Raw genomic sequence first — 26117 nt, 5'->3', positions numbered from 1 at the left:
TCAAATGAATTTCACATTATATGGTGAATATTCAAAATATTTAAACTCATTGGAGGAAGTCTCCTCTCTTTGGTATTAATGTGGAATTTTATAAATTAATTATATTAATTACAAAATAATTTTATAATGAAAAAACCTACTTCTTTACTAAATTTATTTCTATTATTCATAACAGGCAATGTCCAATGTACGTAATGTGATTTTCTTGCATGTATAAATTAAATATTATGATTAATTCGGTTGTTTACTTATTATTCAGGTTCAATTCACAAGAATCTTGCACATTTTGAAACTTTACATGCTTCAGATTTTTCTCATACCATAGTGAAACGTGGTATTAGTGATAGTCCACATCCATTAAACAAAGTAAAAGAAGTATCATTTACCACATTGGGAAGGTAATATATTATTTTTATTTATAATTTAATGTGTACATCTGTAGAATGTGCATAGAGTATTATAGACTTTAATTAAAAGCCGCTCTAAATAGTGCAGGCTCACCTTTTGACATTTATATTTAGGAATATTGATTTAAGTTATTTTATAGGGATTTTCGATTAATTTTAACACCAAAAAAAGGATTATTACATCATCAATTTGAAGCTACAAGTATTGATGCTGAAGGAAATGAAACTCCGGTGGCAGTTGGTATGTTGAAAGTTGAAACATAATTATTATCTATTAACTTAGCAAACATATTTGATATTTCTCATTGTAAAAAATCCTAAAATTAAGTATCCACAACAATTTGTATTTTTATTGTCTATATAAGTTATGATGTATGTATTAAAAAAAATATTACTTTTTATGATTTGTAATTTATTTCTTTTACATAATTTAGATCATGACCATTTTTATGATGGTCGAGTATTCGGAGAGAAAAGTTCACATGCTAGTGTACATTTAGATAAAGGTGTAATGACAGCTATAATTGATGTTCCTGGGGAAACTTACCACATTGAAGTATATAAAACAGTTTAATTTACCTAAAGTTATTTTACTATTTTTATTTTTTTTTTTAGCCATCTTGGAGACATATGGTTGATAAAGATAACAAAACAATGGTAACTTATAAGGCATCAGATGTACGATTAAGTTGGGAACATTCAGACCAAAATCAAAATAAACCGTGTGCTTATGTAAAGGAAGATGCAGGTTTGTGTTTTATTTATGTTAATTTTAGATTTAATTAAACTAATATTATTAAGTTTTTAGAAGTGGAAACTGTAGATGAAGATGATGATAATTTAAATTCTATTACACGTTCTAAACGGGATGCCGATTCTTATGACTATATGATTACACCGACAAGAACCCGTTGTCCATTGCTTTTAGTTGCTGATTATAGATTTTTTAGAGAAATGGGTGGAGGTGACACAAAAACAACTATAAATTATTTAGTAAGTATTGAAATATGAAGTAAATATGAAGTATTTCAATACATTTAATTAGAGTAATTTCTCATTTTATTGTTTTGTATAAAAAATTAACTGCTTTTAAATATTGTGTATACTTGTTCTTACTGTTCTTACTAACTGTTCTTATCATTATTTAGTAAATACTTTGGTTTATCCAAACATAATTATAATATATTTTAGTTTTAAACATACTTAATAATTAGTAAATATAAAATCTATGTATATTTTAGATAAGTCTAATTGATCGTGTACATAAAATATATAATGATACTTTATGGCTGGAACGTCAAGAATCTGATGGATTTCGAGGCATGGGATTTGTTATTAAAAAAATAACAGTACACAGTGATCCAACTAAAGTACGGAGTTCAGAGGATCATTACAACATGATTCGAGAAAAATGGGATGTTCGATCACTACTTGAGGTATTTTGTTTCATACGAGATATTTATTATATTTTAAACAAATAAGCAAAACATTGAGTGTACACATTCACCATTTATCAGGCCACTTTGTTATATTTCTATTTATTCCTTCAGTATAACTCTAATTATCTTTTTTCCACCTTAAAACTCTTTTTCTTAAGCTTACCCTGCTTTTATCTATAATGAATCTTCTTTATTAATTAGTATTCATTTTTATTCCCTCCTTATGTTTATATTGTATCTCCTATTCTTTCTCATTATTTCCACAATTATTTTAACTTATTAATATTCAAAATTTCTAATTTTACCTAGAAAATAAATTCTATTTTAACATTCTTATTATTTCTATTGTTTACCATTTTATCTTTGAAATTATAATCATAAATACTATGATAAAATATTTAATTATTAAGTACGTACATCAATAATTAATAATTATTAATCTATAATAATAAATAGGAATTTTCTAAATCAAAAGATGTGTCCAAGTATTGTTTAGCACATCTGTTTACGCATCAAACATTCAGATCAAAACGATCTTCAGTATTGGGTCTAGCATATATAGCCTCACCTAGAAGTTATGCAATCGGCGGCATATGTAGTCCCGGTGAATATTTCTTGTTTATGAAACATTTTATTGATGGAAAAGTACTAACTGCACAAAACACAAATTAATTTCATGAATCTTTAAGACCTTAACTCATACTAATAAAATATTGAAAGTTGTCATTTGTAAAATATATACATACATTCAACTATGTTGACTTGTTGTAATAGTGCACGGGTTACAATATTATGTGTCATTATGTTAATGGTGATTAATTAGACAATGGATTAAATCAAGGATTCTTATAATATATTTAAACATACTAATTAATTATAAGGCTACTTACATAGTTATACATTTTAATAATTAATAGTTCATTTAGTTACACATTTATCTAGCCTTAATAATGTCTTATCTCAGGATGTTTGCTTTTGTGTTACTTGCTTTAATTAACGGCGTGAGTAATGTTTTATAATAATAACTAATAACAAATATATAATAATTGATAACAATTAATCCAAGTACAATAGTAGATCCAGTTTTTAATATTTTAATTTGATATTAACTATTGAATTAATAAATATACTCGGCATATAAATAACCTTAGGCTTTACCAATTATGTTAACATGCATCTCTACTTTTGCTTTTTTTTAAACTCAATAAAAGAACTATATTTGTTTCATTAACTAATAAAATAAACTCAATTTCTTAAAATTTATCTATTACTTATTTATATTGCTTTGCTGATGGCAGGTTTTTAGCCGTGAATATAGCCATAAAGACTTCTGCTTGGCCCATCTATTTACTGACTTAAAATTTGAAGGAGGTATTCTAGGACTAGCTTATGTTGGTTCTCCTAGACGTAATTCTGTCGGTGGAATTTGTACACCAGGTGATGGAAGCATTAATAATTTAAAAAAAATTATTTTTTAAAAAATTTACAATTTTATGATTTGACATTTAATGTAACAGAGTATTTTAAAAATGGGTATACATTATACCTTAATTCTGGTCTAAGTTCAAGCCGTAATCATTATGGTCAACGAGTAATTACACGAGAAGCAGATTTAGTTACTGCTCATGAATTTGGTCACAATTGGGGATCTGAACATGATCCAGATATAACTGAATGTAGTCCTACGGCTAGCCAGGGAGGATCTTTTCTTATGTATACATATAGTGTCAGTGGATATGATATTAACAACAAAGTGAGTTTGAATAAAAAAAAAATAGTTAAAAATTTATCTACATTTATTTTAAATTTTTTTAGAGATTCTCTCCATGTAGTTTACGGTCTATACGTAAAGTATTACAAGCCAAATCAGCGCGTTGTTTTTCTGAACCTGAGGAATCATTTTGTGGTAATCTTAGAGTTGAAGGAAATGAAGAATGTGATGCTGGTCTTTTAGGTACTGAAGACAATGACTCTTGCTGTGACAAAAACTGTAAACTCAGAAGAGCTCAAGGTGCTAGATGCAGGTATTAAAATAAAATATACTATATGTTGTAATTTAATTGTCATTGAATGTTGTGATTAATTTTGTTTAGTGATAAAAACTCTCCATGTTGTCAAAATTGTCAATTTATGGCATCTGGAGTGAAATGTCGTGAAGGGCAATTTGCCACTTGTGAGCAAGAATCTCGTTGTACAGGTACTGGAGCTGAGTGTCCTAAAAGTCCACCTATGCCTGATGGTACTGGGTGCCTTGAAAGGGGTAAATGTCGTTCTGGTAAATGCATACCGTTTTGCGAGACACAAGGATTACAAAGTTGTATGTGTGATACTAGTAAGTAAAAAATAATTTATGGGTGTTTTTAGACATTCAATTTTTTAAGATATTTTTAATTTAATTTTGATACAGTTGTTAATTATAATAGTTTTTTATTTTCAGTATTACAATCATGCAAACGTTGTTGTCGCATAAATTTAAACGATACATGTTATCCAGTTGATCCACCTGATGTATTACCTGATGGAACGCCATGTATTCAAGGATTTTGTAACAAAGTACTATTGAATTGTTTATTGAATGCTTAGTGAAAAGAAAATATTTAATTAATGATAATGTTGATTTGTAATAGGGCGCATGTGAGAAAACTATTCAAGATGTTGTAGAACGTTTTTGGGATATTATTGAAGAAATTAATATTAACAAGATGCTAAGGTTCTTAAAGGATAACATTGTAGGCACAGTGATTTTGATTACTGGTTTGATATGGGTACCAGCATCTTGTATAATTAACTGGTTAGATCATAAACGTGCCAAAGAAGTCCGCGAAAGAAGGAAATGGGAAGATCAGGATGATTTTGTGCAAATGTCTAATGATGCAAGACCAAAAAAAATAATTTACATTAAAGTGCCAACTAGTCAAGTGGAAAGTCTAATGACGAATAAATGAGATACTTAAATTAACACACACACACACACACACACATGTATATATATATATATATGTGTGTGTGTGTGTGTGTGTATTGTTATAAGTCAATAAATTAAGTACTTCAGGATCTCTATGATATTAAAAACAAAAGAAATAGTTTGTTTAAGTTCTATTAGTTACCTTTTATTATTATTTTTTTTTTTTACATTTTAAAATATTATAATAAAAATGTCTGTTTTTTAAACTAGTCACAAGTATAATTAAGGTGTATAAAAATAGATAAGAAATTAACAATTAATTTTAATTATTACATAATGGTATTGCAATAAATCAATTTGTTTTATTATACAAATATATTTTACTCAATGTAAAAATTATAGTTATTATGTTAAAAATTACATAAAATATATATTATATAGGTATATATATTTATATTTAAAACATAAAATTTGATGAAAAAGTAATTACAAGCAGAACAATCACAATAAACTAACTAATACTTAAGTATAATTCATAATTATACTTTTTTTTTATCAACAATATAACAGTTTACAGTAATAAGTAAGAAATAAAAGTAAATTAACATAATACATACGTGTTGTAGAACAATAATAATAATAATAATGACGAAAATAAAACAATTAATTCAACTGACATAATATATAAAATATAAAAAAAAGATTTTAAAATATATTAAACAATGTTTAATAGTTTTAACTAAATTATACATAAAATAAAATATTGATTTAAGAATGTATAAAATAATAATAACAAAATTATTTATTTTGTGTATAATATGATACAATTGTGTTCCAAACCAAAAAAAAATGATTCTCTCACATCTTGTCTGAATCATTAACACTTGAATACTCGTGTTATCCGTAGTCTATACACACAGTTGTACAGTACAGAGGTCAATAGGGACACAGTTGCAGCAGTTTGGGAATACAAATTGTAAAAAGGACGGCGCCGCGCTCACATTTTTTACCAATGTATTTGGTAAGAGCTGTATATATTATAAAAATATAAATACCACTATCTTATAAACTAACAAATAGTATGCTCGTGTGAAAAAAAAAGATACATTTTATAATGATGCACTAATATTACGATACATAATTATTTCATTGGTGAAATTTTAATACATCCAGTTTTAACATGTAAAATCTAAGCTAAAAATAAAATATATATCATATAGTATATTAACATATACTTTGTTAAGTAGATCATGTGTAAAAATATTAATAAAAAATAATAATAATAATACTTCAGTCTGTGGTTGAATAACCTAATTTGATATTTTAGCAAAGTTTGGTTAAAAACGTCTGTGCTTTTTAAGTTGTAACAATAGATTATTTTACTAATGATTAAAGCTGCACTAATTAAGTTCTAAAATATTATTTATATATTGAATATGATAATAATAACTATAGAAATTATATTACTTTATTGTTAAATAGCAAAACATAAATTATCCTATATAGTGTACAAACTAGAGATTAAAATGGAAAGATATAAGTTTGTATTATCCTTAAGACCATAATGGAAGTAAAAATATATGTATCAAATAGTTTTTAGGTGGGTTACTTGGTTACAGTATAACACTATTACAATTTTGATAATCATAATTTCCATATTATGTCAATTAAAAAGTTTGAGCCGTTGTTTTTGTCCATTGACAATAGTGAACACACATGTTTAAATAAATGATAAATGTTATTATAAATTTTAAAAATAATGGTACTTAACTTGGTAAATAAATGTTATTTGAACAAAATATACCACACATATTTGTCAGGTACAAAATTAACAAAAGAAAAATAGAAAAAGAAATAAAAAACTCACTAACTAGATTTACTCATGAAACAAAATGCTATTTGTCTAAAAGCTATCTTTTATTCACTTCTGAATAAATCGAATTGTGATTAATTTCGTTTAAGTCTACTTTTAAACTTTCATAATTTGGATCATTTTCAACATATTCAACGGTCATTGTCCTAGTCAAGCTTGCATAGTCTGGTTCAGATGGTTTGTCAATTTTTTTTATCCGAGCATAACCATGACTAGTAGGTCGTAACTCTTCGTAATTAGGATCAACATCTGACGTCTTTTTAGGTTCAACTAATCTATCATAAATACCTTCATCATACAGGGAAGTTACAATCGGAGATGTTTGTTCAGGTGAGTCATTACGTTTCTTCATAACTTTAGCATACATTTCGTCCAAGTATTCTGGAGGTTTAGGTAGAGGTGAATTGGCTGGTCGTTTTTCAGGCTTAGGAGAATTGGAACTAACAGCACTTGATGAAGAGTCTACGAATAAAATTGATATATTACATTTCTATATTATTTATACTATGAAATATGAATATATGTTTATAAATTATTAAAACAATTACCTTGTCTGGAATGTGTTTGTTCAGGTCCATTAATGTGCGATGTAGAAGCTTTATATGCTTGACCTGTTAAAGCAACTGGCATATTAATTGCACTAGGTATCTGAGCATATGTTTCACTTCCACTAGTATATACATTATTGCTTGGGTCAATAATAGCTGCATACATTTCATCTGTACAAATTAAAAATATGTTTTTATTATAGGATATTTAAATATTTAAATAAAGCCATATTACATACCAGAATCATCTGAAACAAAAGCATAATGAGGATCTGATGATATACCGCCATTTCTAACACTGGACATGATCCTTGATAATGGTTCTCGAACACTGATACTTGTGTATCCTTCTGAAATTTGGTTAAAATATTAAAAAAAATATTTAAACAATTATTTTATTTATATTCTTACTACTAGAATCATGTGAATCGCCACTGTAATGTCCCTGCCTTGGTTGCACATTTAATGGATGTTCTATAGGTCCTACTGGTGGAGTCATGTAAGGAATGTTAATACTAGCAGCTTCATCGCCTGCAATCACACTAGCTGCTGCTATATCTTGATCAGGCGCCCTGTCAATTACATCCAATTCTATTGACCCAGTCAAACTACTGGCTTTTTCTGATCTATAATGTTAATTTTTAAAATAATATACACTTTTGAAGTATAATGTGGACTTATCCATAAACAAATATTAATTACCTTTGGGAACCAGGATACTGATTAGTTGTATTATGTACACCAACTTTAGCATATGGATGTTCCTGTTGTAATTTGTCATATGGGTTTTCCTTGTTTACACAGGCATAGACACATTCACTTTTGGAAGCTGTAGTGCCACTAGAAGGAGACATTGTGTTATTGACATATTTTGAAGAGTCCCCTTTGATGCCATTTTTATTTTCTTCAACTGTAGCATACAGTTCAGAATTGGTATCACCGCCATACCAAACAGCAGTGGCAATAGCATCTGAACCCCTAGGCGTTTCAACAGGTAAATCAGGAAGACTTCTAGTGGCTGAAGATAAAGTTGCACCAGCTGAACTTCTGTTGAAAAATAAATTAAAAATAAATTAGGTACAAATTGAATTATAAATATAATTCCTAATATAAAAACCTTTTGGTACTATTAGTTGGGGATGGACTAGTTGATAAGTTCCTGTTCACTGGTTCTGGTCCAACATCAGGATTGGTAATTTTTACCATGCCAGCAAGACCAAGTAATTCATTTCTATTGTGATACAAGCAAACAAACAAAAATGTACATTCCAAAATAAAATAACAAGATAATTTAATTGCATTACTTTCAAGTTTCAACTTCTAATAGACTAAAAATAGTGCTGCTAGCAAACAATAGCAACAATTTTAAGTTAAATATCATAAGTGCGAGCATTATTTTTAATTTTTTTTCATCAGAAAAATTATATTATTAAATAACTATTTTACAAAATGAATATTTCTGATATTAATAAAGTTTAAAATGTTAACTTAGCAATGCATATTTATAATGTAATCAGATCTATATTCTGTCCATCAAAAGACAATGCTACAATCCGATAAAAATCTGAAAGTGGAATCGATCTTGATCGCAGGATGTCTTTAGATATATTCTTTTGTTAAACAGATTATAGGTAAACCTAGCTAGATATTATGAGTTTTTTTTTTTAATTATAACATTTATAACTTATTATACTGGGCGATTCTTTCGTCAAATAACACTCATTATTTCAAAATCTATCAATATTTATGAAAATAATTTTTTTACATAATTTCTAGCGAATAAAACATCATAAAAAAAATATATTATATTGTTAGTAATTTTATTGTTATAGTTTTTTAAGTTTATACTTTTTTGAATGACAATATACATATTAAATTTTATTATCTGAAATATAATATTTTGATACGTAAAAATTGAAATTCATACAATATTTTATGAGTTATAACTTATAAGTATTTAAAGTTTAGGTGAGTATACTAATAGACAAATAATCTATGAGATATCCGTGCCATTCCATAACGCTCACCTTAGGTATAAAATATAGTGAAAATTTATTTAAAATAAAATACCTGATGTGTAATATATGATTAAAATTAAACAGGCAACTTTAAAATATCTTTAATGTTTTTATAATACTTTGGTGTAACTATATTAAAATAAAATAATGTGTATACTGTATACTGTATGAACACAGTTTTGCATGCATATAAATAAAACTTATACTTATTCAGTTGTATAGAATGATTCACAAAGCATGCTCAATCTCATTTTACCCATTAATAATGAATTTATTCAAATTTTGATTCGTTATTTTTAACCATACATAATGATCATATTCTTTTTAAATACATTTTTTTATTTTTTTATATCATTTAAAGAAGGTTCTGTGGTAATACAGACTTCTTTTTTTTCAAATTAGAACCAACAAACTTTATTACAATAAATTGTTAAGAGGATTTCAGCGCAATATTTGTTTTCTCTCTCAGACCCATGTGCAACATAGATAAAATGCTTTCACCTAAAATAGTTTTTTTATGATTTTTGAGGGAAGCCACTTTTTTCAGGCGCCCTTGACAAACCACTGCATTTGTACCCCCTTCCCCAATGATAAATATGCATTTGAAAAGCCATGTACATTTCGTATAGGTACAGTTATATTATAAATACATACATGCCTAGCCTACATATTTTATGATATTACCACACATATCAATTATACATATAATATATAAATATTATTGTATTAAGATATACATGCAAATGAATTGTCAATATTTCAAATTTTGTGCTCTAACAGCCTTAACATAAATAATTTTTATACAATAAAAATAAAACAAGACTCTACTGTAGATAATTGTTAATATAAATTTACATTTTTCAAATATTACATTAAAAATTATTACATACCCACTGATGAAAAACTTATACCTAACTACTATTTAAATTTATGCCCCCTTAGAATTGCACCCTGGCCCATGCCCTCTTGCTCTGCTTTGAATGATATATCTATTTTATATTTTATTGTTATTTGATTTTGTATTCAACTTTCAAAGTAAAAAAAAAATTGTTGTAAATTAAAATTATGTTTAAGTTGTTTTGAAACATTATTTAGACAAATCAATATATCATACCCTCAAAAATATTATTCTTTATTTTTTTTTTTTTGTATTAAGTAATTTTACTCTAAGATTACTCAAAAACATAAAAAAAAAAAATGATTCTGTATAAATCTGTTATGTCTATGTTGGGCATGTACCAGAGAGAGAAAACAAACTGCATTTGACATCCGCTTAAGCAGATAACTTTTTGAAAATTCTGGTGTATCTAAACCAAGACCTAAATGAGTTGTTATTGTTACTTATACAATTTAATAGTTCTTATAAAAGGTTTTACAAAAATATAAAATAAAAAATATATCTAGTAAGTACTCAATATGCAGATATTTTTTTTTAATTTCTGAGCTGTTAATAAATTACTATCTTTCTTCTTTTCAACTTTTAACAGCCCTTGAAGAACTTTTTCTGTCTCTTATACATTTTTCTCCATATTTCTCCACCTGTCTTTATCTATTCTATTTTCTATTATTATTTTCTGATTGCATTTAATCAAATTTTCATTGATTCTATTTGACCAACGCTGTCTAGAGAAATTCCAAAGTATTTTTTCATTCTAATTTTCTATTACACTTTTTATTAAGAGGCTGTTAAATTTTACTAGCTTATTTAAATCAAATACTAATAAGGAAAGCATTTATACCAAATTTTTAATTAATTTTTAGGATTTATTAATGTTATTTAAGAACTTCTTTTTCATAATAAAACAATTTTTCTTATCTTTTTTGGTGGTCAACCATGTTTTACATGACAAATCGATTATATTATCTATGGTCATGTTGTTTGTCTAGAGCAGGAGTAGTGAAACTACAATATGTGTTACGACAAGTTGGTATTGCTTCAAAATATTCCTATATATTTAAATAGATGAAAATCTAATTTTGGGTTGCATGAACAATCACTAAACTTGGATCAATATTGAACTATTAGTTCCTTTAATATGACTTAGTGACCCATAATTGGTCCATTCAATTTTATTAAACCATTACAATAATCAATTTTTCATACAACCTTGCAATAGTATTTGAAAGTATGGTTTTTCAGTAAAAACTTAAAAATTCTAAAAATTAAAATTTGATTAAATTGAAGGTGAGCATGCATATTGAATTATTATAAGTAGTACTATATAAAATATATAACAAGTATCTACTACTATACTGTTTTAAATATAAATAAAACACAGTTTATAATAGATAAATTAAGTTCAATAATTATAACTATAAAATATGACTCACTTTGGTATTGACTTGTGACATCCGCAAATACAAGCAACAATCAGTATAACGGTAGTAAACAATAGTCCACCAGACACAAACCATATTAAACTATCCTCAAACATCATGATATTATAATATAATTAAATTTCATTTTAACACAAATATAATTTAACCTTGAGCGTTTTTAAATATTAAAATTCGGTTTTTGAATTATTTTTTAAACTAATCTTAGTACGTTTTACATATTTCTTAGGGATAAAGCATTTGCAAGACTGACACCACATAATTAAACAATAATCACAAAATAACATAAACTTAAATTCAATATTAATCTGAACAGAAAACTTTAATAATCAAATACCAATAATAAATAGAGTAATTGCATTTCGTTATACTTTCCAAATTAAATTTCATGTTGAAAATTGTTTAGTGTTTATCAACCGTGTTATCAACAATTTTTTTTATTACGGTAATCCCCACTCCGTCAAATCGGTGTAATTATTAATTCGTATCCACAAGTTGGTGAGTAAATTTACTGCTCTTTGGCCATGAATTATGAATATAAAATTATTTTTTGATAAATTATAATAGGTAATACTAAATATTTTTATTTAAATTTTGAATAAATAATATTAATTTTAAATGTTGTTCTGTACCTAACCGATAAATCTGGCATAATTTTAATACGATATATTTTTATTATTTTTTAGCCATTATAATTATATTCACGAGTTTACTATATTAGTGACTTAAATACTGATTAATTATTTTATTTATTTTGAATAACTGGAACCATGAGAAAAAGTATAATCTTAATTTTTCTATTACTGTGTTATTATGCAAGTGCATATTCTCGTTCAAACGAAAATGAAACTTTGAAAAAAAAAATATCCTTAAACAATGAACCAGAGTTTAATGTTCGACACCTTAATAAACCATTCAAAATTAATAAATTAAATTTAGTTTGGAGCAAAGCTAAACAGGTAACTTAATGATGACTATTATTTCAATGTATTTGTAAATCTAATTAATATGTTTGTAATTTATAGAGATGTTCAGAACCAGAACTGAGATCATTGTTATCAGAGTTGCGAATTCACGATGAAGACGAACGGGAACTAAAGATGTACAAAACCAAAAACTTAGATAAGGATGGGGAAATGGAATCTATTGTCCGAAAAAAGCTTTTAGGTAAAGTAACATGTTTGTTGTGTTGTAACTTTTCTCAAACTAAGTTTGTCTGGGTCTCAATTCTTAAAATATCATTTATGTTTTAAGTTTCTTTGAGGTTTCATAGTAATTTAGAGACTTAATCTATTAATCAGAATTCAGAACTTGATTAACAAGTATGCAATTGAAAATATTTTTATATTACTACCTAATGGCGTTATTTTAAACATTATTTCTGCTCAATTAAGCTTGAAAAAAAAACTAAATCAAGTATTAAAACATTAAAAATTATATTTATTTTTAGTCAAATATTCTGTAAACTTTGATTTTTATTGATTGAATTACCCAAATAACTAAATGGGCCAGTGAATTTGAAGCTAAGTTGTTATATAATTTGAAGTATTTTATTTTATATTTTCTGTAGATCATTATTATTGTAAAAATGTATAAATTATTATTTGATTTGATTATTACTCAATATTTTAAAGGTATATTGGATAGATATAAGTTGAGCTATCATTTTGATGAGACTGAACCTCAAATTAATCAAACAAATTTTGAAACACAAGTTCATGTTTCTGGAGATTCATCAAAAGTTGTTGATAAATATTTATTGCATGATAAACGATTAAATCAACTGTGGGACCAAGCCTAAACAATCTGGTTTTACAAGTAATATTATTAATTATTAAATTTTACAGAAAATATAAAAATAATACAGTTTTTCAATTTTTTCACATTGATTTTTAGATATTGAGCTAATTGCACTGAAAGATGAATTTTTAAGCCACCAAAAAAAAATTGATGAATTTTATTCATTAACAAATGAAATTGAACACATGCAAAATGATATACCTATAGGTAAATATTTATAAACCAATTACAAATCATTTTTATTAAAATATATGCTATGTTCTTAGCGATTTCTAAAAAAGGATTAAAAGATGATTTCAATTCATTACACGAATCTCGAGGTTTTACCGACTTCAGTCATAAGCAAAGAAACTTACAGTAAATAAATATCTACATATAAATTAAGAAAGAAAAAAAAATACAATGTGTCTTACCTAATGTCTAAGTATAAGCCAATAACATATAACACAAAAAATAATAATAAAAACTATAAATTACCCTTTTGATGTTTAATGGTATACTGTAGGTAAACTGTATCAAGTTTACTAGTAAAAAAGTCTACTACAAACATTTAAGTTTGTATTTAGAGATAATTTACTAAAAACTAATATCAATTTAAACACAATACTAGTCTGTCTCTTGAGAGAAAGGTATCAATTCTTGAAGTATTTCAGATATTCTTGCACATCCCCATATCCATACCCCGTCATATTTGGCCCTCTCAGTATCTAAAAACTGTATCTATGTATTTTATTCTATTCTTCTTATATTATTTAGAAATCGAATACATGATATAAAAGATAGTTTTGATCGTCTTCATCGACTATCACTTACTGGTCCTAATAGTGAAGAATTTGTGGAACCTAAAGTACAAGAAATCTGGATTAAAGCTCAACAAACAAATTTTAGCAAAGATGAACTGCAAATTCTGCATGTAAGAAATAACTATTTTAAATTTCATGTTGAACAAATTATTTATATTAAAAACTTTTAGGATGAATTAAAAGAGTATGAGCGACGATTATTAAAACTTCGACATTTTAATGTGGATCTTGCATGCTGGAAATGAACATAATGATATTGAAAAAAAAATTAAAAAAGAGAGTAGAAATGTGCAAAAGTTACATAAAATACTGGAAGACAAAATACATAAACGGAGAGAAGAATTATAGACTTATGCTGTTGTCATTATTGGAAAAAATTATTTTTTTAATTTTTATATTTATTTATACTTATTGTAAATATTAATTTTATATCAATAGCAACTAGAGTCTATTAAATTATGTTTGAACTTATTTATTTCATTATTATTTATAAAAATAAAGTATTTGTTTTCTATCCTTCTTAATTTTTTGTAATGGACAAAAAAGAAAAATCTATTTTTACTCCTACATTTGATTCATTTAGGTTAAAGAATACTCATGACACAGTTCATGTCATTAAACACGAAAAAGTAAGAATTAATACTATGTAATTTTGCTTAAACTGCTTAAGCAATTTAATTTTATAAGAATTAAATATTTTTTTTAGTTGACTCAAATTTATAAGGGTTCCATTGTAAGAGGTTGTTATCATGGCCTAGGTTTAATGATGTGGGTACAAGAAAATGAAAAGCAAATATATGAAGGGTATTTTTATGTAAATCAGATACATGGTTATGGTCGTATGGTTTATGGAAACGGTTTGGTTTTTGAAGTATTTAAAAAATAAATGTTAAAAACTTAAGTAACCTATTCAAGATTAATAATAGGGACTGTTTAAAAATAATATGCGTTTTGGACCTGGTGTGATGACGTATCCTGATCAGTTCCAAGAAGTGGGTTTTTGGATAGGGGCTCACATTTTTCGTTTAACTTATAATTTGACAACACACTCAGTTCCATCATATATTTTACCAAATGTTTCTTCAAAAATAAAATTACTTCAATTCAGACACCTCATTGATCTAACCCGAGTAAGTAAAAATTAACTACCTACCTATTTATAATGTTATATTTTAACAAAATCTAAGTTATTACCTAAATATTTAATTCATATTCTAGCCACCTCATTCAATTATCAATATACGTGATAACAACGAAAAATATCTTAATACTAATTATTCGTGTCCTGCATACACCCGACATTTTAGCAGCTTATTTTTAGATTCAATAAAATTTGATACAGAATTTTCTTTTAAAGCCATAATATCTGAGAATAATACCCAGGTGAAAAAAGACAATCGATTCATATGTGGCTATGATTTAGTCGATTTGATACAAAAGAACTACTTATTAGTAAATAGTAGGTACTTATATTTATTTAATTAGAAATTTAAATTAAGCTCAATGGCAGGTAGATATTTATTTTAATTATAAAATCTAAAAAAAATTGTTTTTATTTAAATAATTCTGAATTTTGCTTTAAGATAAAACTGAAACAGATGATAGCTCAACTGTCTATATTTCATTAGATTACTAAATTTGTATATTTTTTATTATGCACATAGAAAATAACAAAGAAACATTACAGTCAAATAACGAGTTTTTATCGAACTGTAGTATAAACATTGACAAACAATGTGAAATTTTAAATAATAATTCATGGTCCATTATTAGTAATACAAACGAAAATATTCAATCCAAACATATTCTAGAATCAAACGAAAAAGAAAATGAAAATTATCATCATGAAATAATACGTAACGACCATAATTTTTCAAAAATGTTGGCATACAATAATAACACCTTAGATAAAATGATATTAGCACATGCTTATCAACAGCAATTTGGTGAAGTAAGTTCCTATTTTAAGATTTCAACAATAAACAATAAATGAAAGATAAAAAAAGGTAATGAATTCTGTGTTCCTATTATTATATACCTAATTTTAGAAGATCTTACTGTACAATATTGACTGATGTTTGGAGTGGGAATCGGGATAGGTTCATGCCCTCACGTAATCATGAGTCGGAAGCTTTAATGTTTTTGACTAAACTAGATCTAAACCCTGAAAACATACTACATATTATTCAAAACTATGATGTTGACTTGGACGTAGCCGATTCTCGAGGAAATACTCGTCTCATGATTTCATGTGTAACATTTTTAATTTAAATATTTCTATTGATAACTTTATACTTATCTACATATCTATATTTTAAGGCTAATGACCGACATGAGGTTATTAAATGCTTAATTAATCTTGGCGCTGACTTGGAATGCTACAATGATGATGGATTTACTCCTTTAAACCTAACTATTATGCGATACATATGTTTATTAAATAATATAGAACATTGGACTGAATATTGTATACCTCACGTCAGTTTAAAATTTAATATTACAAAAGGTAAGTTCTATCAATTGATTCATTATAGGTTCTAATCATATGATACATTATGCCGTAGTCTAGCTATAATTAATAAAACTGTCAATCTTGTAATTACCTAATAGTTTTAAATTTAAATTTAATGTTATACCTACATACTTAAAGTACAATACTACAATGATATTTAGATATTTAATATCTACTTCATACTTAAATATTATATTACGTTTCATAATATATCGAAGGTACATTACTGCTGTAGGTATTATACAATATACAGTAATATTTTTGTATAATTATAATAAAATGATATTATTTATATTGATCATATTTTGTTTTAGAAAATCAGCATATAATATTAAATAACATACAGAAAATAAATTTCTTTCAGCCAGAAAATTTAAAAAATATGAAGGTAAATTATATTGTTCTAATACCACTAATACCTACTATCTAATCGTAGAAATCAATTATAAATTGTTTATGCTTAATACCGTACTTTCAAACCTTTCAATACGATATAAAACTGGTTCATATAACGAGTACATATTTTATTACTTATTCGGAGCTCTTGTGGATTCTAATAGATACTGTGAGCTTCTAATATAGGACAAAACTGGATCATAAGAAATAAATTTAATTCTCCCGGAATATAAACCTCCGGGACTCCTGGAGCTTCATGGTGCTATTAGGGTATAATCAATTAATAATTATTAGCAATGATTTATTTTATTTCATCGTATAGAGTGTACGATCTTAAACTATAAGATGTTTAATGTATAAACTATTATTCTTTCATCTTAAATAGTCTACAAGTATCTTAACTTTATCAACTATAATAGGTACTTACAGCTATAATATTATCTATATATCTACATGTGATAATTTTATAAAGTGTAAAAATACGACAATTACCTATATGCGACATTATAATATACTTAACTAAATATACATATGCGCACATATTATGCAGTAATATTGGTAGCTAGTAAGTGGCAGGTATACCGTATACAGAAAAAAATGTACCCGCATGTTGAACATAATATTACATGTATGTGTTATAGACATTGCAGTTATAGTTCATAATTTACTACCTATTATATAGATTATAGGTGCATAGGTTAAATTAGGTTTTTTAATAAAAATAAATAGGTGCGTGATAAACAAAAATAAATAAGCTTCAAACCTTGTAAAAATCTATAAGACAAATTCAAAAATGAAAACATCTTTCAGCTCTTTACCTATAAGACTATAAACTATATAAAAAATTAAATAATAGCTTACAGAAAACGATGATGATGATTATGTTGACGAGATGAAATCAACAACAATTCGAACAGCTACAAAAAAGTAAATTATGATATTTACGAGTATTAATATCTTATCTTTATATATATTAAATTGTTTATCGTTATCGATATAATAAGCATATAGCTGATAAATATTGGTTATAATATATAATATGTATATCTATGAACATTATAGACAAATATTATTAGACTCGGTGGAAAACACAATACTACTTTTGATTAATATGGGTGCTAAAGCAACAACTTGCGCCGTTCCAAAAATATCAATTCATTTAGCTTTATTGACTATAAATTCAAACATTTTAAAAGCTGTGTTCGAAGCTGGAGGATCTCCAACTTATACCTTATCTAATGAGGTATTTATTTGTTGAACTCGAATATTCTGTGTATCATGTACATGGTACCTATGTATATTGTATAACTATAATTTTATATTATAGAATTATAAATTAAATTTATTACACATGGCTGTTATGATGCCCACAAACTATAGCGTTGTCCAGTGTATTAAAGTGTTAATAACGCATTGTGTCAATCCAAATTTAAAAGCATTAGTAATTACTATAAAATACTTATTACATTATAATTTATATCAATAAGTGTATAGATACTTTAAAGCTTATAGTACCATAATTTGATATGTTTTTAGCCTATGTTTAGTATTTTTCGATATAAATTACCCTGGAGTAAAATAGCAAATGAAAATAACGCGTCTATGACACCTTTGGACATTTTTTGCTTAAAAGAAAATATACACGAATTAGATGGAGAATTAACTGTCGACGAGAAATCAGAAAATGAACTAGCCTCTATGCTTTACAACGTTACGGACAAAAGTCATACTTATTGTGGTTTTGAGCCCATTGTTTTAGCTATGTTAACAGGAAAGTTACATTTGACAAAAACGTTTTTAGAAAAAAATAGATCAGTTGTAAACAAAGTCATTTCTGGTTTTGGGACTCTATTGTCATTATTACTTAATCCATTGTACAATTTCAACTTATCGAATACAAAACTAAATAAATTGTTAGATTTGTTGTTAAAATCAAATTCAAATCCTTTAAAGATTATTAAAATGTTCAATATGAAATTCAGAGGCAATATTTGTGAATATTATTCCAATTTATTTGAATCAGAAAAGTATTCTACATGTTGTTTAAAAATAAAATTACAGTTAACTTAAAAAATATATTTATTAGGCTGAACGAAGAAACACACCCATTACGCTATTCGAATATTATCGAAATAAAGAAAAAATTAAGAGATTCTGGAAGAAAAATTTTAGATATAATTTATTCGAAAAGAGCTTCTGTTGCACTAATGTAAGTACATAGGTACTCTATATTATAGAGTCTATAGGCTGGTATCTATATTAGGAATAATCGTATAAATACATTATTAGGAACCAAAAATTAAACATAGAAAATAGATACACTATCATATAGATGTGTCATGTAGGATAATATATAATAATAACCATATTTGTTAATATTGTGAAATATAAAATATATTTTTAATACATTAATACTCATTTAAAATATTAATAATTTTTAGAAATGATTATAGAAAAAATATAACCACATCATCATTATCAGTTGATGAGAAAATGGCAATGTTATTTTGGCTAAATTTTGGTAATGCAATCTTAACGCATCGAGTGAAAATTGTGAAGATGTCGAAATTATTTAAGTTTAGAACTGTAAAAATAATAAATTTATTTGTACTTATACCTATATATATAGATTAAATGTAAACTATAATTAATTATTTAGAATATAAAAGATACAATGAAAAATGAAACATACACATTGTGTTTACAACATATAAACTCAACAACTCATAATCCAATTATTCTCACTAAAGTAAATTTTTAATTTTTAATATAAAAACATTTTCTATTATTGCAAATATTTTTACAGGAAGAAAGTCAGGTCTGTTATGAATGCTTGCAGCATCAATCAAAGGAGATGGAAGCTTGTTCAAGTTGTTATTTTGCTCTGCTTTGTTCAGAAAGTTGTAAAAATCAACATAATAATGAAAATAATTGTAAATTACAAATGAGTAAAGATTATATAATTAATATTCTAAATGAACTAAATAACAACATAACTGATGAAAAATCAAAAACATCAAATATATCTTCTACATACCTTATTTCTACTGAAAATTCTAAAATAAATAGTATGATTTAACTATTAATTTATACCAATTAATATTAAATTATTGACGGTTTTATAGGTGAACAATTGGAAAGCAACGAATACGTTTCTTTGTCTTCAGTATCATGGCACTCTTTAAAATCCTTATCATTAATTACAGATTCGCAGTCATCAAATTTTTCAAAAACATCGGGCAACTCATTTTCAGGTACCTGTAGTTACTGAAAAATATGAGAAATTATTAATGAATAACAATAGGTATATAAAATATTATATAATATTTATTGTAAATTTAAATAATATTTACAACCAATGCTACTACTACTTATAATAATACAAGTAATTATATTATACCTACATAATTTTCCCTTGCTGGTTTGACAAACAACTCATGTTCAATGCTAGTCTGGAAAAAATAAAGCTCTTTCAATTTAAAAAAATAAAACAAAACCAAATAAGATGATTTTTCGAATTTGAGAACACAATATAATAAATCAATTTTTAAAATATTTTTTTATGATTTTACGTGTTGTTTTGAAAGTGAAATCATAGCAAACCAGAAACATTTCTAGAAATTGTTCTTCTGAATTATAATTGTTGTGAATTTGTGATGTACATAATATGTATTCCTAGATGATATAAAATTGCAAATCTAATATAATATTTCTGACTTGAGGTTTAATTAATCTCAATCAATAAATTAACAGACTTTCAGCAAATTTGGATTTTTTTCTTCTTATCATTATGGGTGATTTTAAAGTCACATCTCAATAATTATATTATGTAATATTATAGTACATATAACTGTAATATTATATTATTATTTTTGATTCTTATTCAAGTTATTTGTAAAAAATATTTTTAAATATTGCTCTAATTTCTAAGTTTCTTAATTATTGTACTACAATTGGATTTCTGACATTTTTGCCCGTTTTATTTAAGTATTCGAATAAATAATTATTATTATTAATTGTTTTTAGAACATTTATAACTGAACAAAATCATAAAAATATTGAATCACTCATTTACTTAAATATTGACTTCTTACAATTGACAGATTTTATTGTAAATATATTTTTCATAAACGAAAATACTTCATTTTAAGCTAAATCTATGTACAAATTATAATTATGATGGGTACTGTAAAATTAGGTTATTAATTATTATTTATGTGATTGCTGTTTATTTTAGTAGAAGTTGTAAACTACTATAACCTATAAATAATTCAAAAACAGTTTAGGTTGCATACTTAATTTTTGTAATTAATTATCAACATGCTAAAGTCTTCTTAAAATATAGGGCTGTAGTTCTGTACACGAAGGAATGTTTTCATTAATAACCAAGAACGCAATAATACTTTTTAGAATAACCGAAAAGGAATAAACCTCCTTTTATTTCTATCTGATTATCAATTCTTGCCCAACAACATCTATAGATATCATAGTTAAAAAATATTATTTTATCCGTTAAAAATAATTCATACCTATTTTTTTCAGATATAATTTAACTTTTGGTCCCTACATTTTTTTTTTAGATTTGATCGCCCCGAGTAAATATTTTCTTAAGCATATATACATATTCATTATATTTGATTTACCTATATTATTATAACTATACAAATAATTATTCAAATATGTATACTATATATATATTCAACACTTTATAATTTAAATTTGTGATTTTTTTTTTGGATTTTAATTATAAAGCATACCTATTATATAATATTGAATATAGTTATTATTTGGTCGTGTGGGGTAGAAATTTAACAAATTTAATACATTACTTATAGGTTTAACGACAAACAAAATCATATTGAATCAATTTAACTTAACTTACTAATGGAGTTACATAAGTATTATAATAGTAGTTATACCTACAAAAACATAAGATAAGAAACTTAAAGTTTTGATGATTAATTAACAGCTATTTGAACAATCATATTTTAGATGGAAAATGACATGAACAATTTTTCCAAAACTTTAATAATTAAATTATTTAGATACCAAGAGTTATTTAAATCAAATCATGACCAATTATTATTTCACCGTATATTATTTATAATTTTAGACGATGCAAGTATTTACTCTCAACAGTCACAAAATAAAGTTAATGTACATAACACACTCAAAAAAATACAAAAAAGACCAATTTAAAGTTGGGTCAAACTATTCTAGAAATAATAAAATGTACAATTCAGCATCTTCAGAAATTAGCAATAGAGTCAGCATCAGAAGTAGTAGTAACGATCAAGATTTTGACAAGAATAATTATATTCATTCAGATATTGAAGTTATTATTGGTATTATTGCTTATATCACTATCTTTAATAAAATTAAAAAATAAAATTCGTTCAAATTGTGGATAGGTATAGGTACCTAGGTACAAAATATTTGTAAATTATCTATTAAAATAATTAGTAAAAATTAATATTCAGAATACATATTTAAATACTTGTTGTACCTAATTTGTATGTATCTTAAATACGTACCTATTTGAATACTTTTTTTCAAAAGTATTTAAATATAAGAATAATTTTTTCTAAAGTATTAAAAAAACTATGATATTGAAATATTTGTACGTTAATCACAAATATATTTTTACTTAAAAATAATTAAACTAAATAGTTAACACATACAGAATGTCCTGCGAGGATTTACCCATTGCGATATCTCCTGAAATAATGGAGATATCATAATTCTGGTTTTTTAATATTATTCACAGGGACTAAAACTACAAATATTTCATGTTTTAATTTATTTTTATGTTTTGGTAAAAAAGTTAAAAATGTATTTTTTTATTTAATTATTTAAAAAAAAATTGAAGATAGCCATTATGTAGATATTTTTTTTCTGAAAATATTGACGTTTTAACATTTTAATTTCATCAATTTCCCGATTTTTAATATTTTTTCTAGTTTCGAAATCCGTTCGCCAGCTGTACGAGCACGCGGGCCACATGTTTGATACAATGATCCACTATGGCACTATCGTATTAAATAATTCGCAGTTTTTTTTGAACCTAGAAAAAATATTAAAAATCAGAAAATTGATGAAATTAAAATGTTAAAACGTCAATATTTTCAGAAAATAAATCTACATAATGGCTATCTTCAATTTTTTTTAAATAATTAAATAAAAAAATACATTTTTCAACTTTTTTACCTTAACATAAAAATAAATTAAAACATGAAATATTTGTAGTTCTAATCCCTGTGAATCATATTAAAAAACCAGAATTATAATATCACCATTATTTCAGGAGATATTGTAATGGGTAAATCCTCGCGGGACACTGTATACATACTTTAATTGGTTCGATAATTTCAGATGTCACCTAATATAATAATTATTACTTTATTAGTTAAACTTCTGCTAGGTAGATAAATATTTTAATTATTTTTTCATTTACTTATTAAATTTAAACTGGTAAAATACAAAAATATTGGTTATTGAAATTTAACGTTAAAATAAAAAAAATTATTTTATATTTTAGAATAAAAATTACTAAGAAAAAGTATTTGATCAAAAAATTAATTTAAATTCAAGTACTCGAATACTATACATATATAGGTTAGATGCGGTAGTAGATTTTTAATATTTTATTAGAATATTCCCCAGGAAATAGTTAAAAATTCACTAATCTTTTCAATAGGCATATACACCAGCACCAATAATTTTTTTTTAAATAAATAATTAATTTAGATATGTTTATCAAGATTAACTTAAAACATCATGAGTTATGACCAATTATAATTACACGAGGTATTAATAATTTTAGAGGATTCACAAAGATACACAGAGGATGACTCTAATCAGTTTATGCAGTCTAACCAGTCTAAGCGGTCCAAGCCGTCTAACCATTCAAAAAACAAAATTATAAATATAAGCCACACAAAAAAATACAAGAAAAGCGATTTTGAAGATGGGTCAAACTATTCTAAAACTAATAAAATAGACAGTTCAATATCTTTACAAAACATCAATAGCAAGATTACAATACAAAGTAAACGATATCGTAAAGATGAAGATCTAGATTACGACAAGAATAGTTTTATTCACACGGATAGTGGTAAAGACTATTAAAGAATAAATATTTATGAAAAACTTAGTATATCTATTACTATGATGTTAAAAAATACACTGTTTTAGTGGTGAAATTTGTTAATAAAAATAAACTAAATGATCGAAAATCTGGGCGAAAAAATACGAGGTATCGAGAAAGAAAACTTATTCTTAACAATAAGATAAATATACCTGTATCATCTATGAAATACAGAATGGTTAGATCACCGGGTTGTTGGATACCAATATTTATGTTCATCAATCGTGGCTCTTATGAAGACGTAACTATACTAAACAATGTAATAAGCTCTGGAATATCGTATATTTTAATGATTGAAAAAAGTGTACAAGCTTACACTAATATCAATGATAACCAATATTACGTGTTAAATAATTACAGTTTGATATAAAATCATTTAAATATGTACGAGAAGCATATATTTATGCATTAGCAAGTATAAACAATTATGGAATACTATCAATTTATTTTAATGAAAATAAATATTTTAATGATCTATTTTCGTGATATCATTATGTCTATGTCTATATTTTTTTAGATTATTAAGTAAATTGTGGAACGCATTGGTTGCTTTGTATGAAACAAGGGTTCTTTTTTAATTATAGGTACATATGAATTATTAAATAGTACCAATATTTTTTTACAATTATCTATACCTATATTATTATTAAATATAATGAATGTGAACGAATTTCACAAATTCTAAAACATTATATATACGTATATATATATATATATAGGTAGGTATAATAATTTAATATATAGTTTGTATACTTCATTAATTTGACTACTTTTCAATTTTATCGGTATTGTTTTACTAAGTGTAATTTAATAACAAAAAATTACTGAAAATTGAAAAAATAAAAAAAAAAATGGTCAAATTTTAAATGTAACTAATATTTTAGTTAATTATTGTAATTCAAAATAAATAAACCAAGCCCTTAATTAAAAATTTGTATTTTTAATTTATTATAAGTATATTAATATATTATTATGCATGTGCAAAAAATTAATACTTTTTAGATTATATTAACAGAACAAAGAATATATTATTGGTGACTGGTGAGTGTTTGTTTTTTGTGTTCTTCATAATTTTTAGATTTTGAATGGAGCGTTAAATACATTAATATTGTTCATTGATATACTCGTATGTCGTATATGTGTTTATTTTGTATGTTTAATTTTTAACACTCGGGGGAATAAAAATACAAATGTTTCGATATTAAAAAACGAGGGTGGTTTATGGTAGCAAATCTGATTTAATATTCTAATTGGTACTTTGCAGCCTTGCAAGATTCAAAGTAAAAAATGTTATGATTGAGAAAATCAAAAAAATAAAACAAAGATTATAATACAAATTCAATTTTTGACAAAATCTATTTTTTTTTTTTGGTATAACTTAAAAACGAGTATCTGTAGATACTTGAACTTTTCACCAAATGTTTAAATTATTATAAATGAATTACAATACAATTTTTAAAATATTTTTGAACTATACATAGGAAATACAAATTTAAAATTTTATTTAATTATTTTCTAGAAATTTTGATTACTTGAAAATTTTATGCAAAGTTCCTCATAAGTTGACAAATTTAAAAATTAAAATATATTGAAAATCTATAGTTACAAAATTTTTTGTAAGTGTAAAAATTAAAAATTTTGATAAAATTCATAAAAATCGCGAAAATTTGAAAATTATTTTGTAGTTGGAAATGTATACAATTGTTTTATATACCAAAGATTTGAAAATTTGAATACGAAATTCCCTGTAAGTAGTTGATACAGAAACCATAAAATCTAATAATTATATAATAAAGCCAATTAGCCAATTAATTTTAAGTTTAAATTTGGACGAAATTAGTTATTTAAACGATAAATAACGATGTTAATTATTTTGTTATTATTTAAAAACATTATTCGTAGGAACTTTACGTATATTATATTATTATGAAT

At 25.1% G+C, this 26117-nt stretch overlaps 4 protein-coding genes across 7 annotated transcripts; 3 read left to right on the top strand and 1 right to left on the bottom strand.

Moving 5' to 3' along the window:
- Nucleotides 1-27: 27 nt before the first annotated feature.
- On the top strand, nt 28-4994 carry LOC113559354 (ADAM 17-like protease). Of its 2 annotated transcripts, none has more exons than XM_026965069.2 (13): nt 28-187; nt 260-398; nt 548-648; nt 842-963; nt 1023-1155; nt 1216-1400; nt 1649-1843; nt 3145-3283; nt 3364-3599; nt 3662-3870; nt 3940-4178; nt 4284-4399; nt 4474-4994. In XM_026965069.2, the coding sequence occupies exons 1-13, from the start codon at nt 127-129 to the stop codon at nt 4789-4791; spliced, it is 2193 nt and encodes a 730-aa protein (XP_026820870.1). In that variant the 5' UTR covers nt 28-126; the 3' UTR covers nt 4792-4994. The 2 variants fall into 2 exon arrangements, with proteins under 2 accessions (XP_026820870.1, XP_026820869.1); XM_026965068.1 differs by lacking the exon at nt 3145-3283 and adding an exon at nt 2303-2450 and having other exon boundaries at nt 127-187; nt 4474-4791.
- A 507-nt stretch (nt 4995-5501) lies between these two features.
- Nucleotides 5502-11898, bottom strand: LOC113556455. 3 transcript variants are annotated; one of them, XM_026961408.2, is made up of 7 exons: nt 11522-11898; nt 8290-8403; nt 7875-8219; nt 7584-7798; nt 7412-7519; nt 7173-7343; nt 5502-7086 (listed from the first exon to the last, which is right to left on the bottom strand). In XM_026961408.2, exons 1-7 carry the CDS (start codon nt 11626-11628, stop codon nt 6662-6664), a joined length of 1485 nt encoding a protein of 494 aa, XP_026817209.1. In that variant the 5' UTR covers nt 11629-11898; the 3' UTR covers nt 5502-6661. The 3 variants fall into 3 exon arrangements, with proteins under 3 accessions (XP_026817209.1, XP_026817208.1, XP_026817210.1); XM_026961407.2 differs by having other exon boundaries at nt 7412-7522; nt 11522-11896; XM_026961409.2 differs by lacking the exon at nt 8290-8403 and having other exon boundaries at nt 7412-7522; nt 11522-11897.
- Nucleotides 11899-12038: 140 nt separating this feature from the next.
- Nucleotides 12039-14592, top strand: LOC113557297. Its single transcript, XM_026962747.2, is given in 9 exon segments — nt 12039-12486; nt 12553-12694; nt 13162-13325; nt 13327-13345; nt 13424-13534; nt 13594-13684; nt 14084-14240; nt 14301-14363; nt 14365-14592. Coding segments are annotated over 9 exon segments (1050 nt in total). The 5' UTR covers nt 12039-12297; the 3' UTR covers nt 14479-14592.
- A 71-nt stretch (nt 14593-14663) lies between these two features.
- Nucleotides 14664-24555, top strand: LOC113558198. Its single transcript, XM_026963699.1, is given in 23 exon segments — nt 14664-14759; nt 14837-15001; nt 15057-15260; nt 15349-15589; nt 15795-16081; nt 16179-16202; nt 16204-16383; nt 16450-16636; nt 16957-17030; nt 17895-17965; nt 18101-18281; nt 18366-18479; nt 18575-19065; nt 19125-19247; nt 19480-19645; nt 19698-19787; nt 19845-20106; nt 20164-20292; nt 22152-22192; nt 22194-22376; nt 23846-23925; nt 24070-24152; nt 24233-24555. Coding segments are annotated over 23 exon segments (3795 nt in total).
- The last annotated feature ends 1562 nt before the right edge of the window (nt 24556-26117 follow it).

Source organism: Rhopalosiphum maidis, chromosome 4 (assembly GCF_003676215.2).
Source record: "Rhopalosiphum maidis isolate BTI-1 chromosome 4, ASM367621v3, whole genome shotgun sequence".
NCBI lineage: Eukaryota > Metazoa > Arthropoda > Insecta > Hemiptera > Aphididae > Rhopalosiphum > Rhopalosiphum maidis.
This window is presented reverse-complemented; position numbering and strand designations above follow the sequence as displayed.

Bases quoted from the DNA above. Each gene is read 5' to 3' on its own strand.
- LOC113559354 (XM_026965068.1), top strand. From the start codon at position 127: ATGAAAAAACCTACTTCTTTACTAAATTTATTTCTATTATTCATAACA. The intron at 649-841 runs GTATGTTGAAAG...TACATAATTTAG, and splicing joins TGAAACTCCGGTGGCAGTTG to ATCATGACCATTTTTATGAT. The intron at 1,844-2,302 runs GTATTTTGTTTC...AATAATAAATAG, and splicing joins ATGTTCGATCACTACTTGAG to GAATTTTCTAAATCAAAAGA.
- LOC113556455 (XM_026961407.2), bottom strand. From the start codon at position 11,628: ATGATGTTTGAGGATAGTTTAATATGGTTTGTGTCTGGTGGACTATTG. The intron at 7,799-7,874 runs GTAATTAATATT...TTAACATTATAG, and splicing joins CAGTATCCTGGTTCCCAAAG to ATCAGAAAAAGCCAGTAGTT. The intron at 7,523-7,583 runs GTAAGAATATAA...ACCAAATTTCAG, and splicing joins CGATTCACATGATTCTAGTA to AAGGATACACAAGTATCAGT.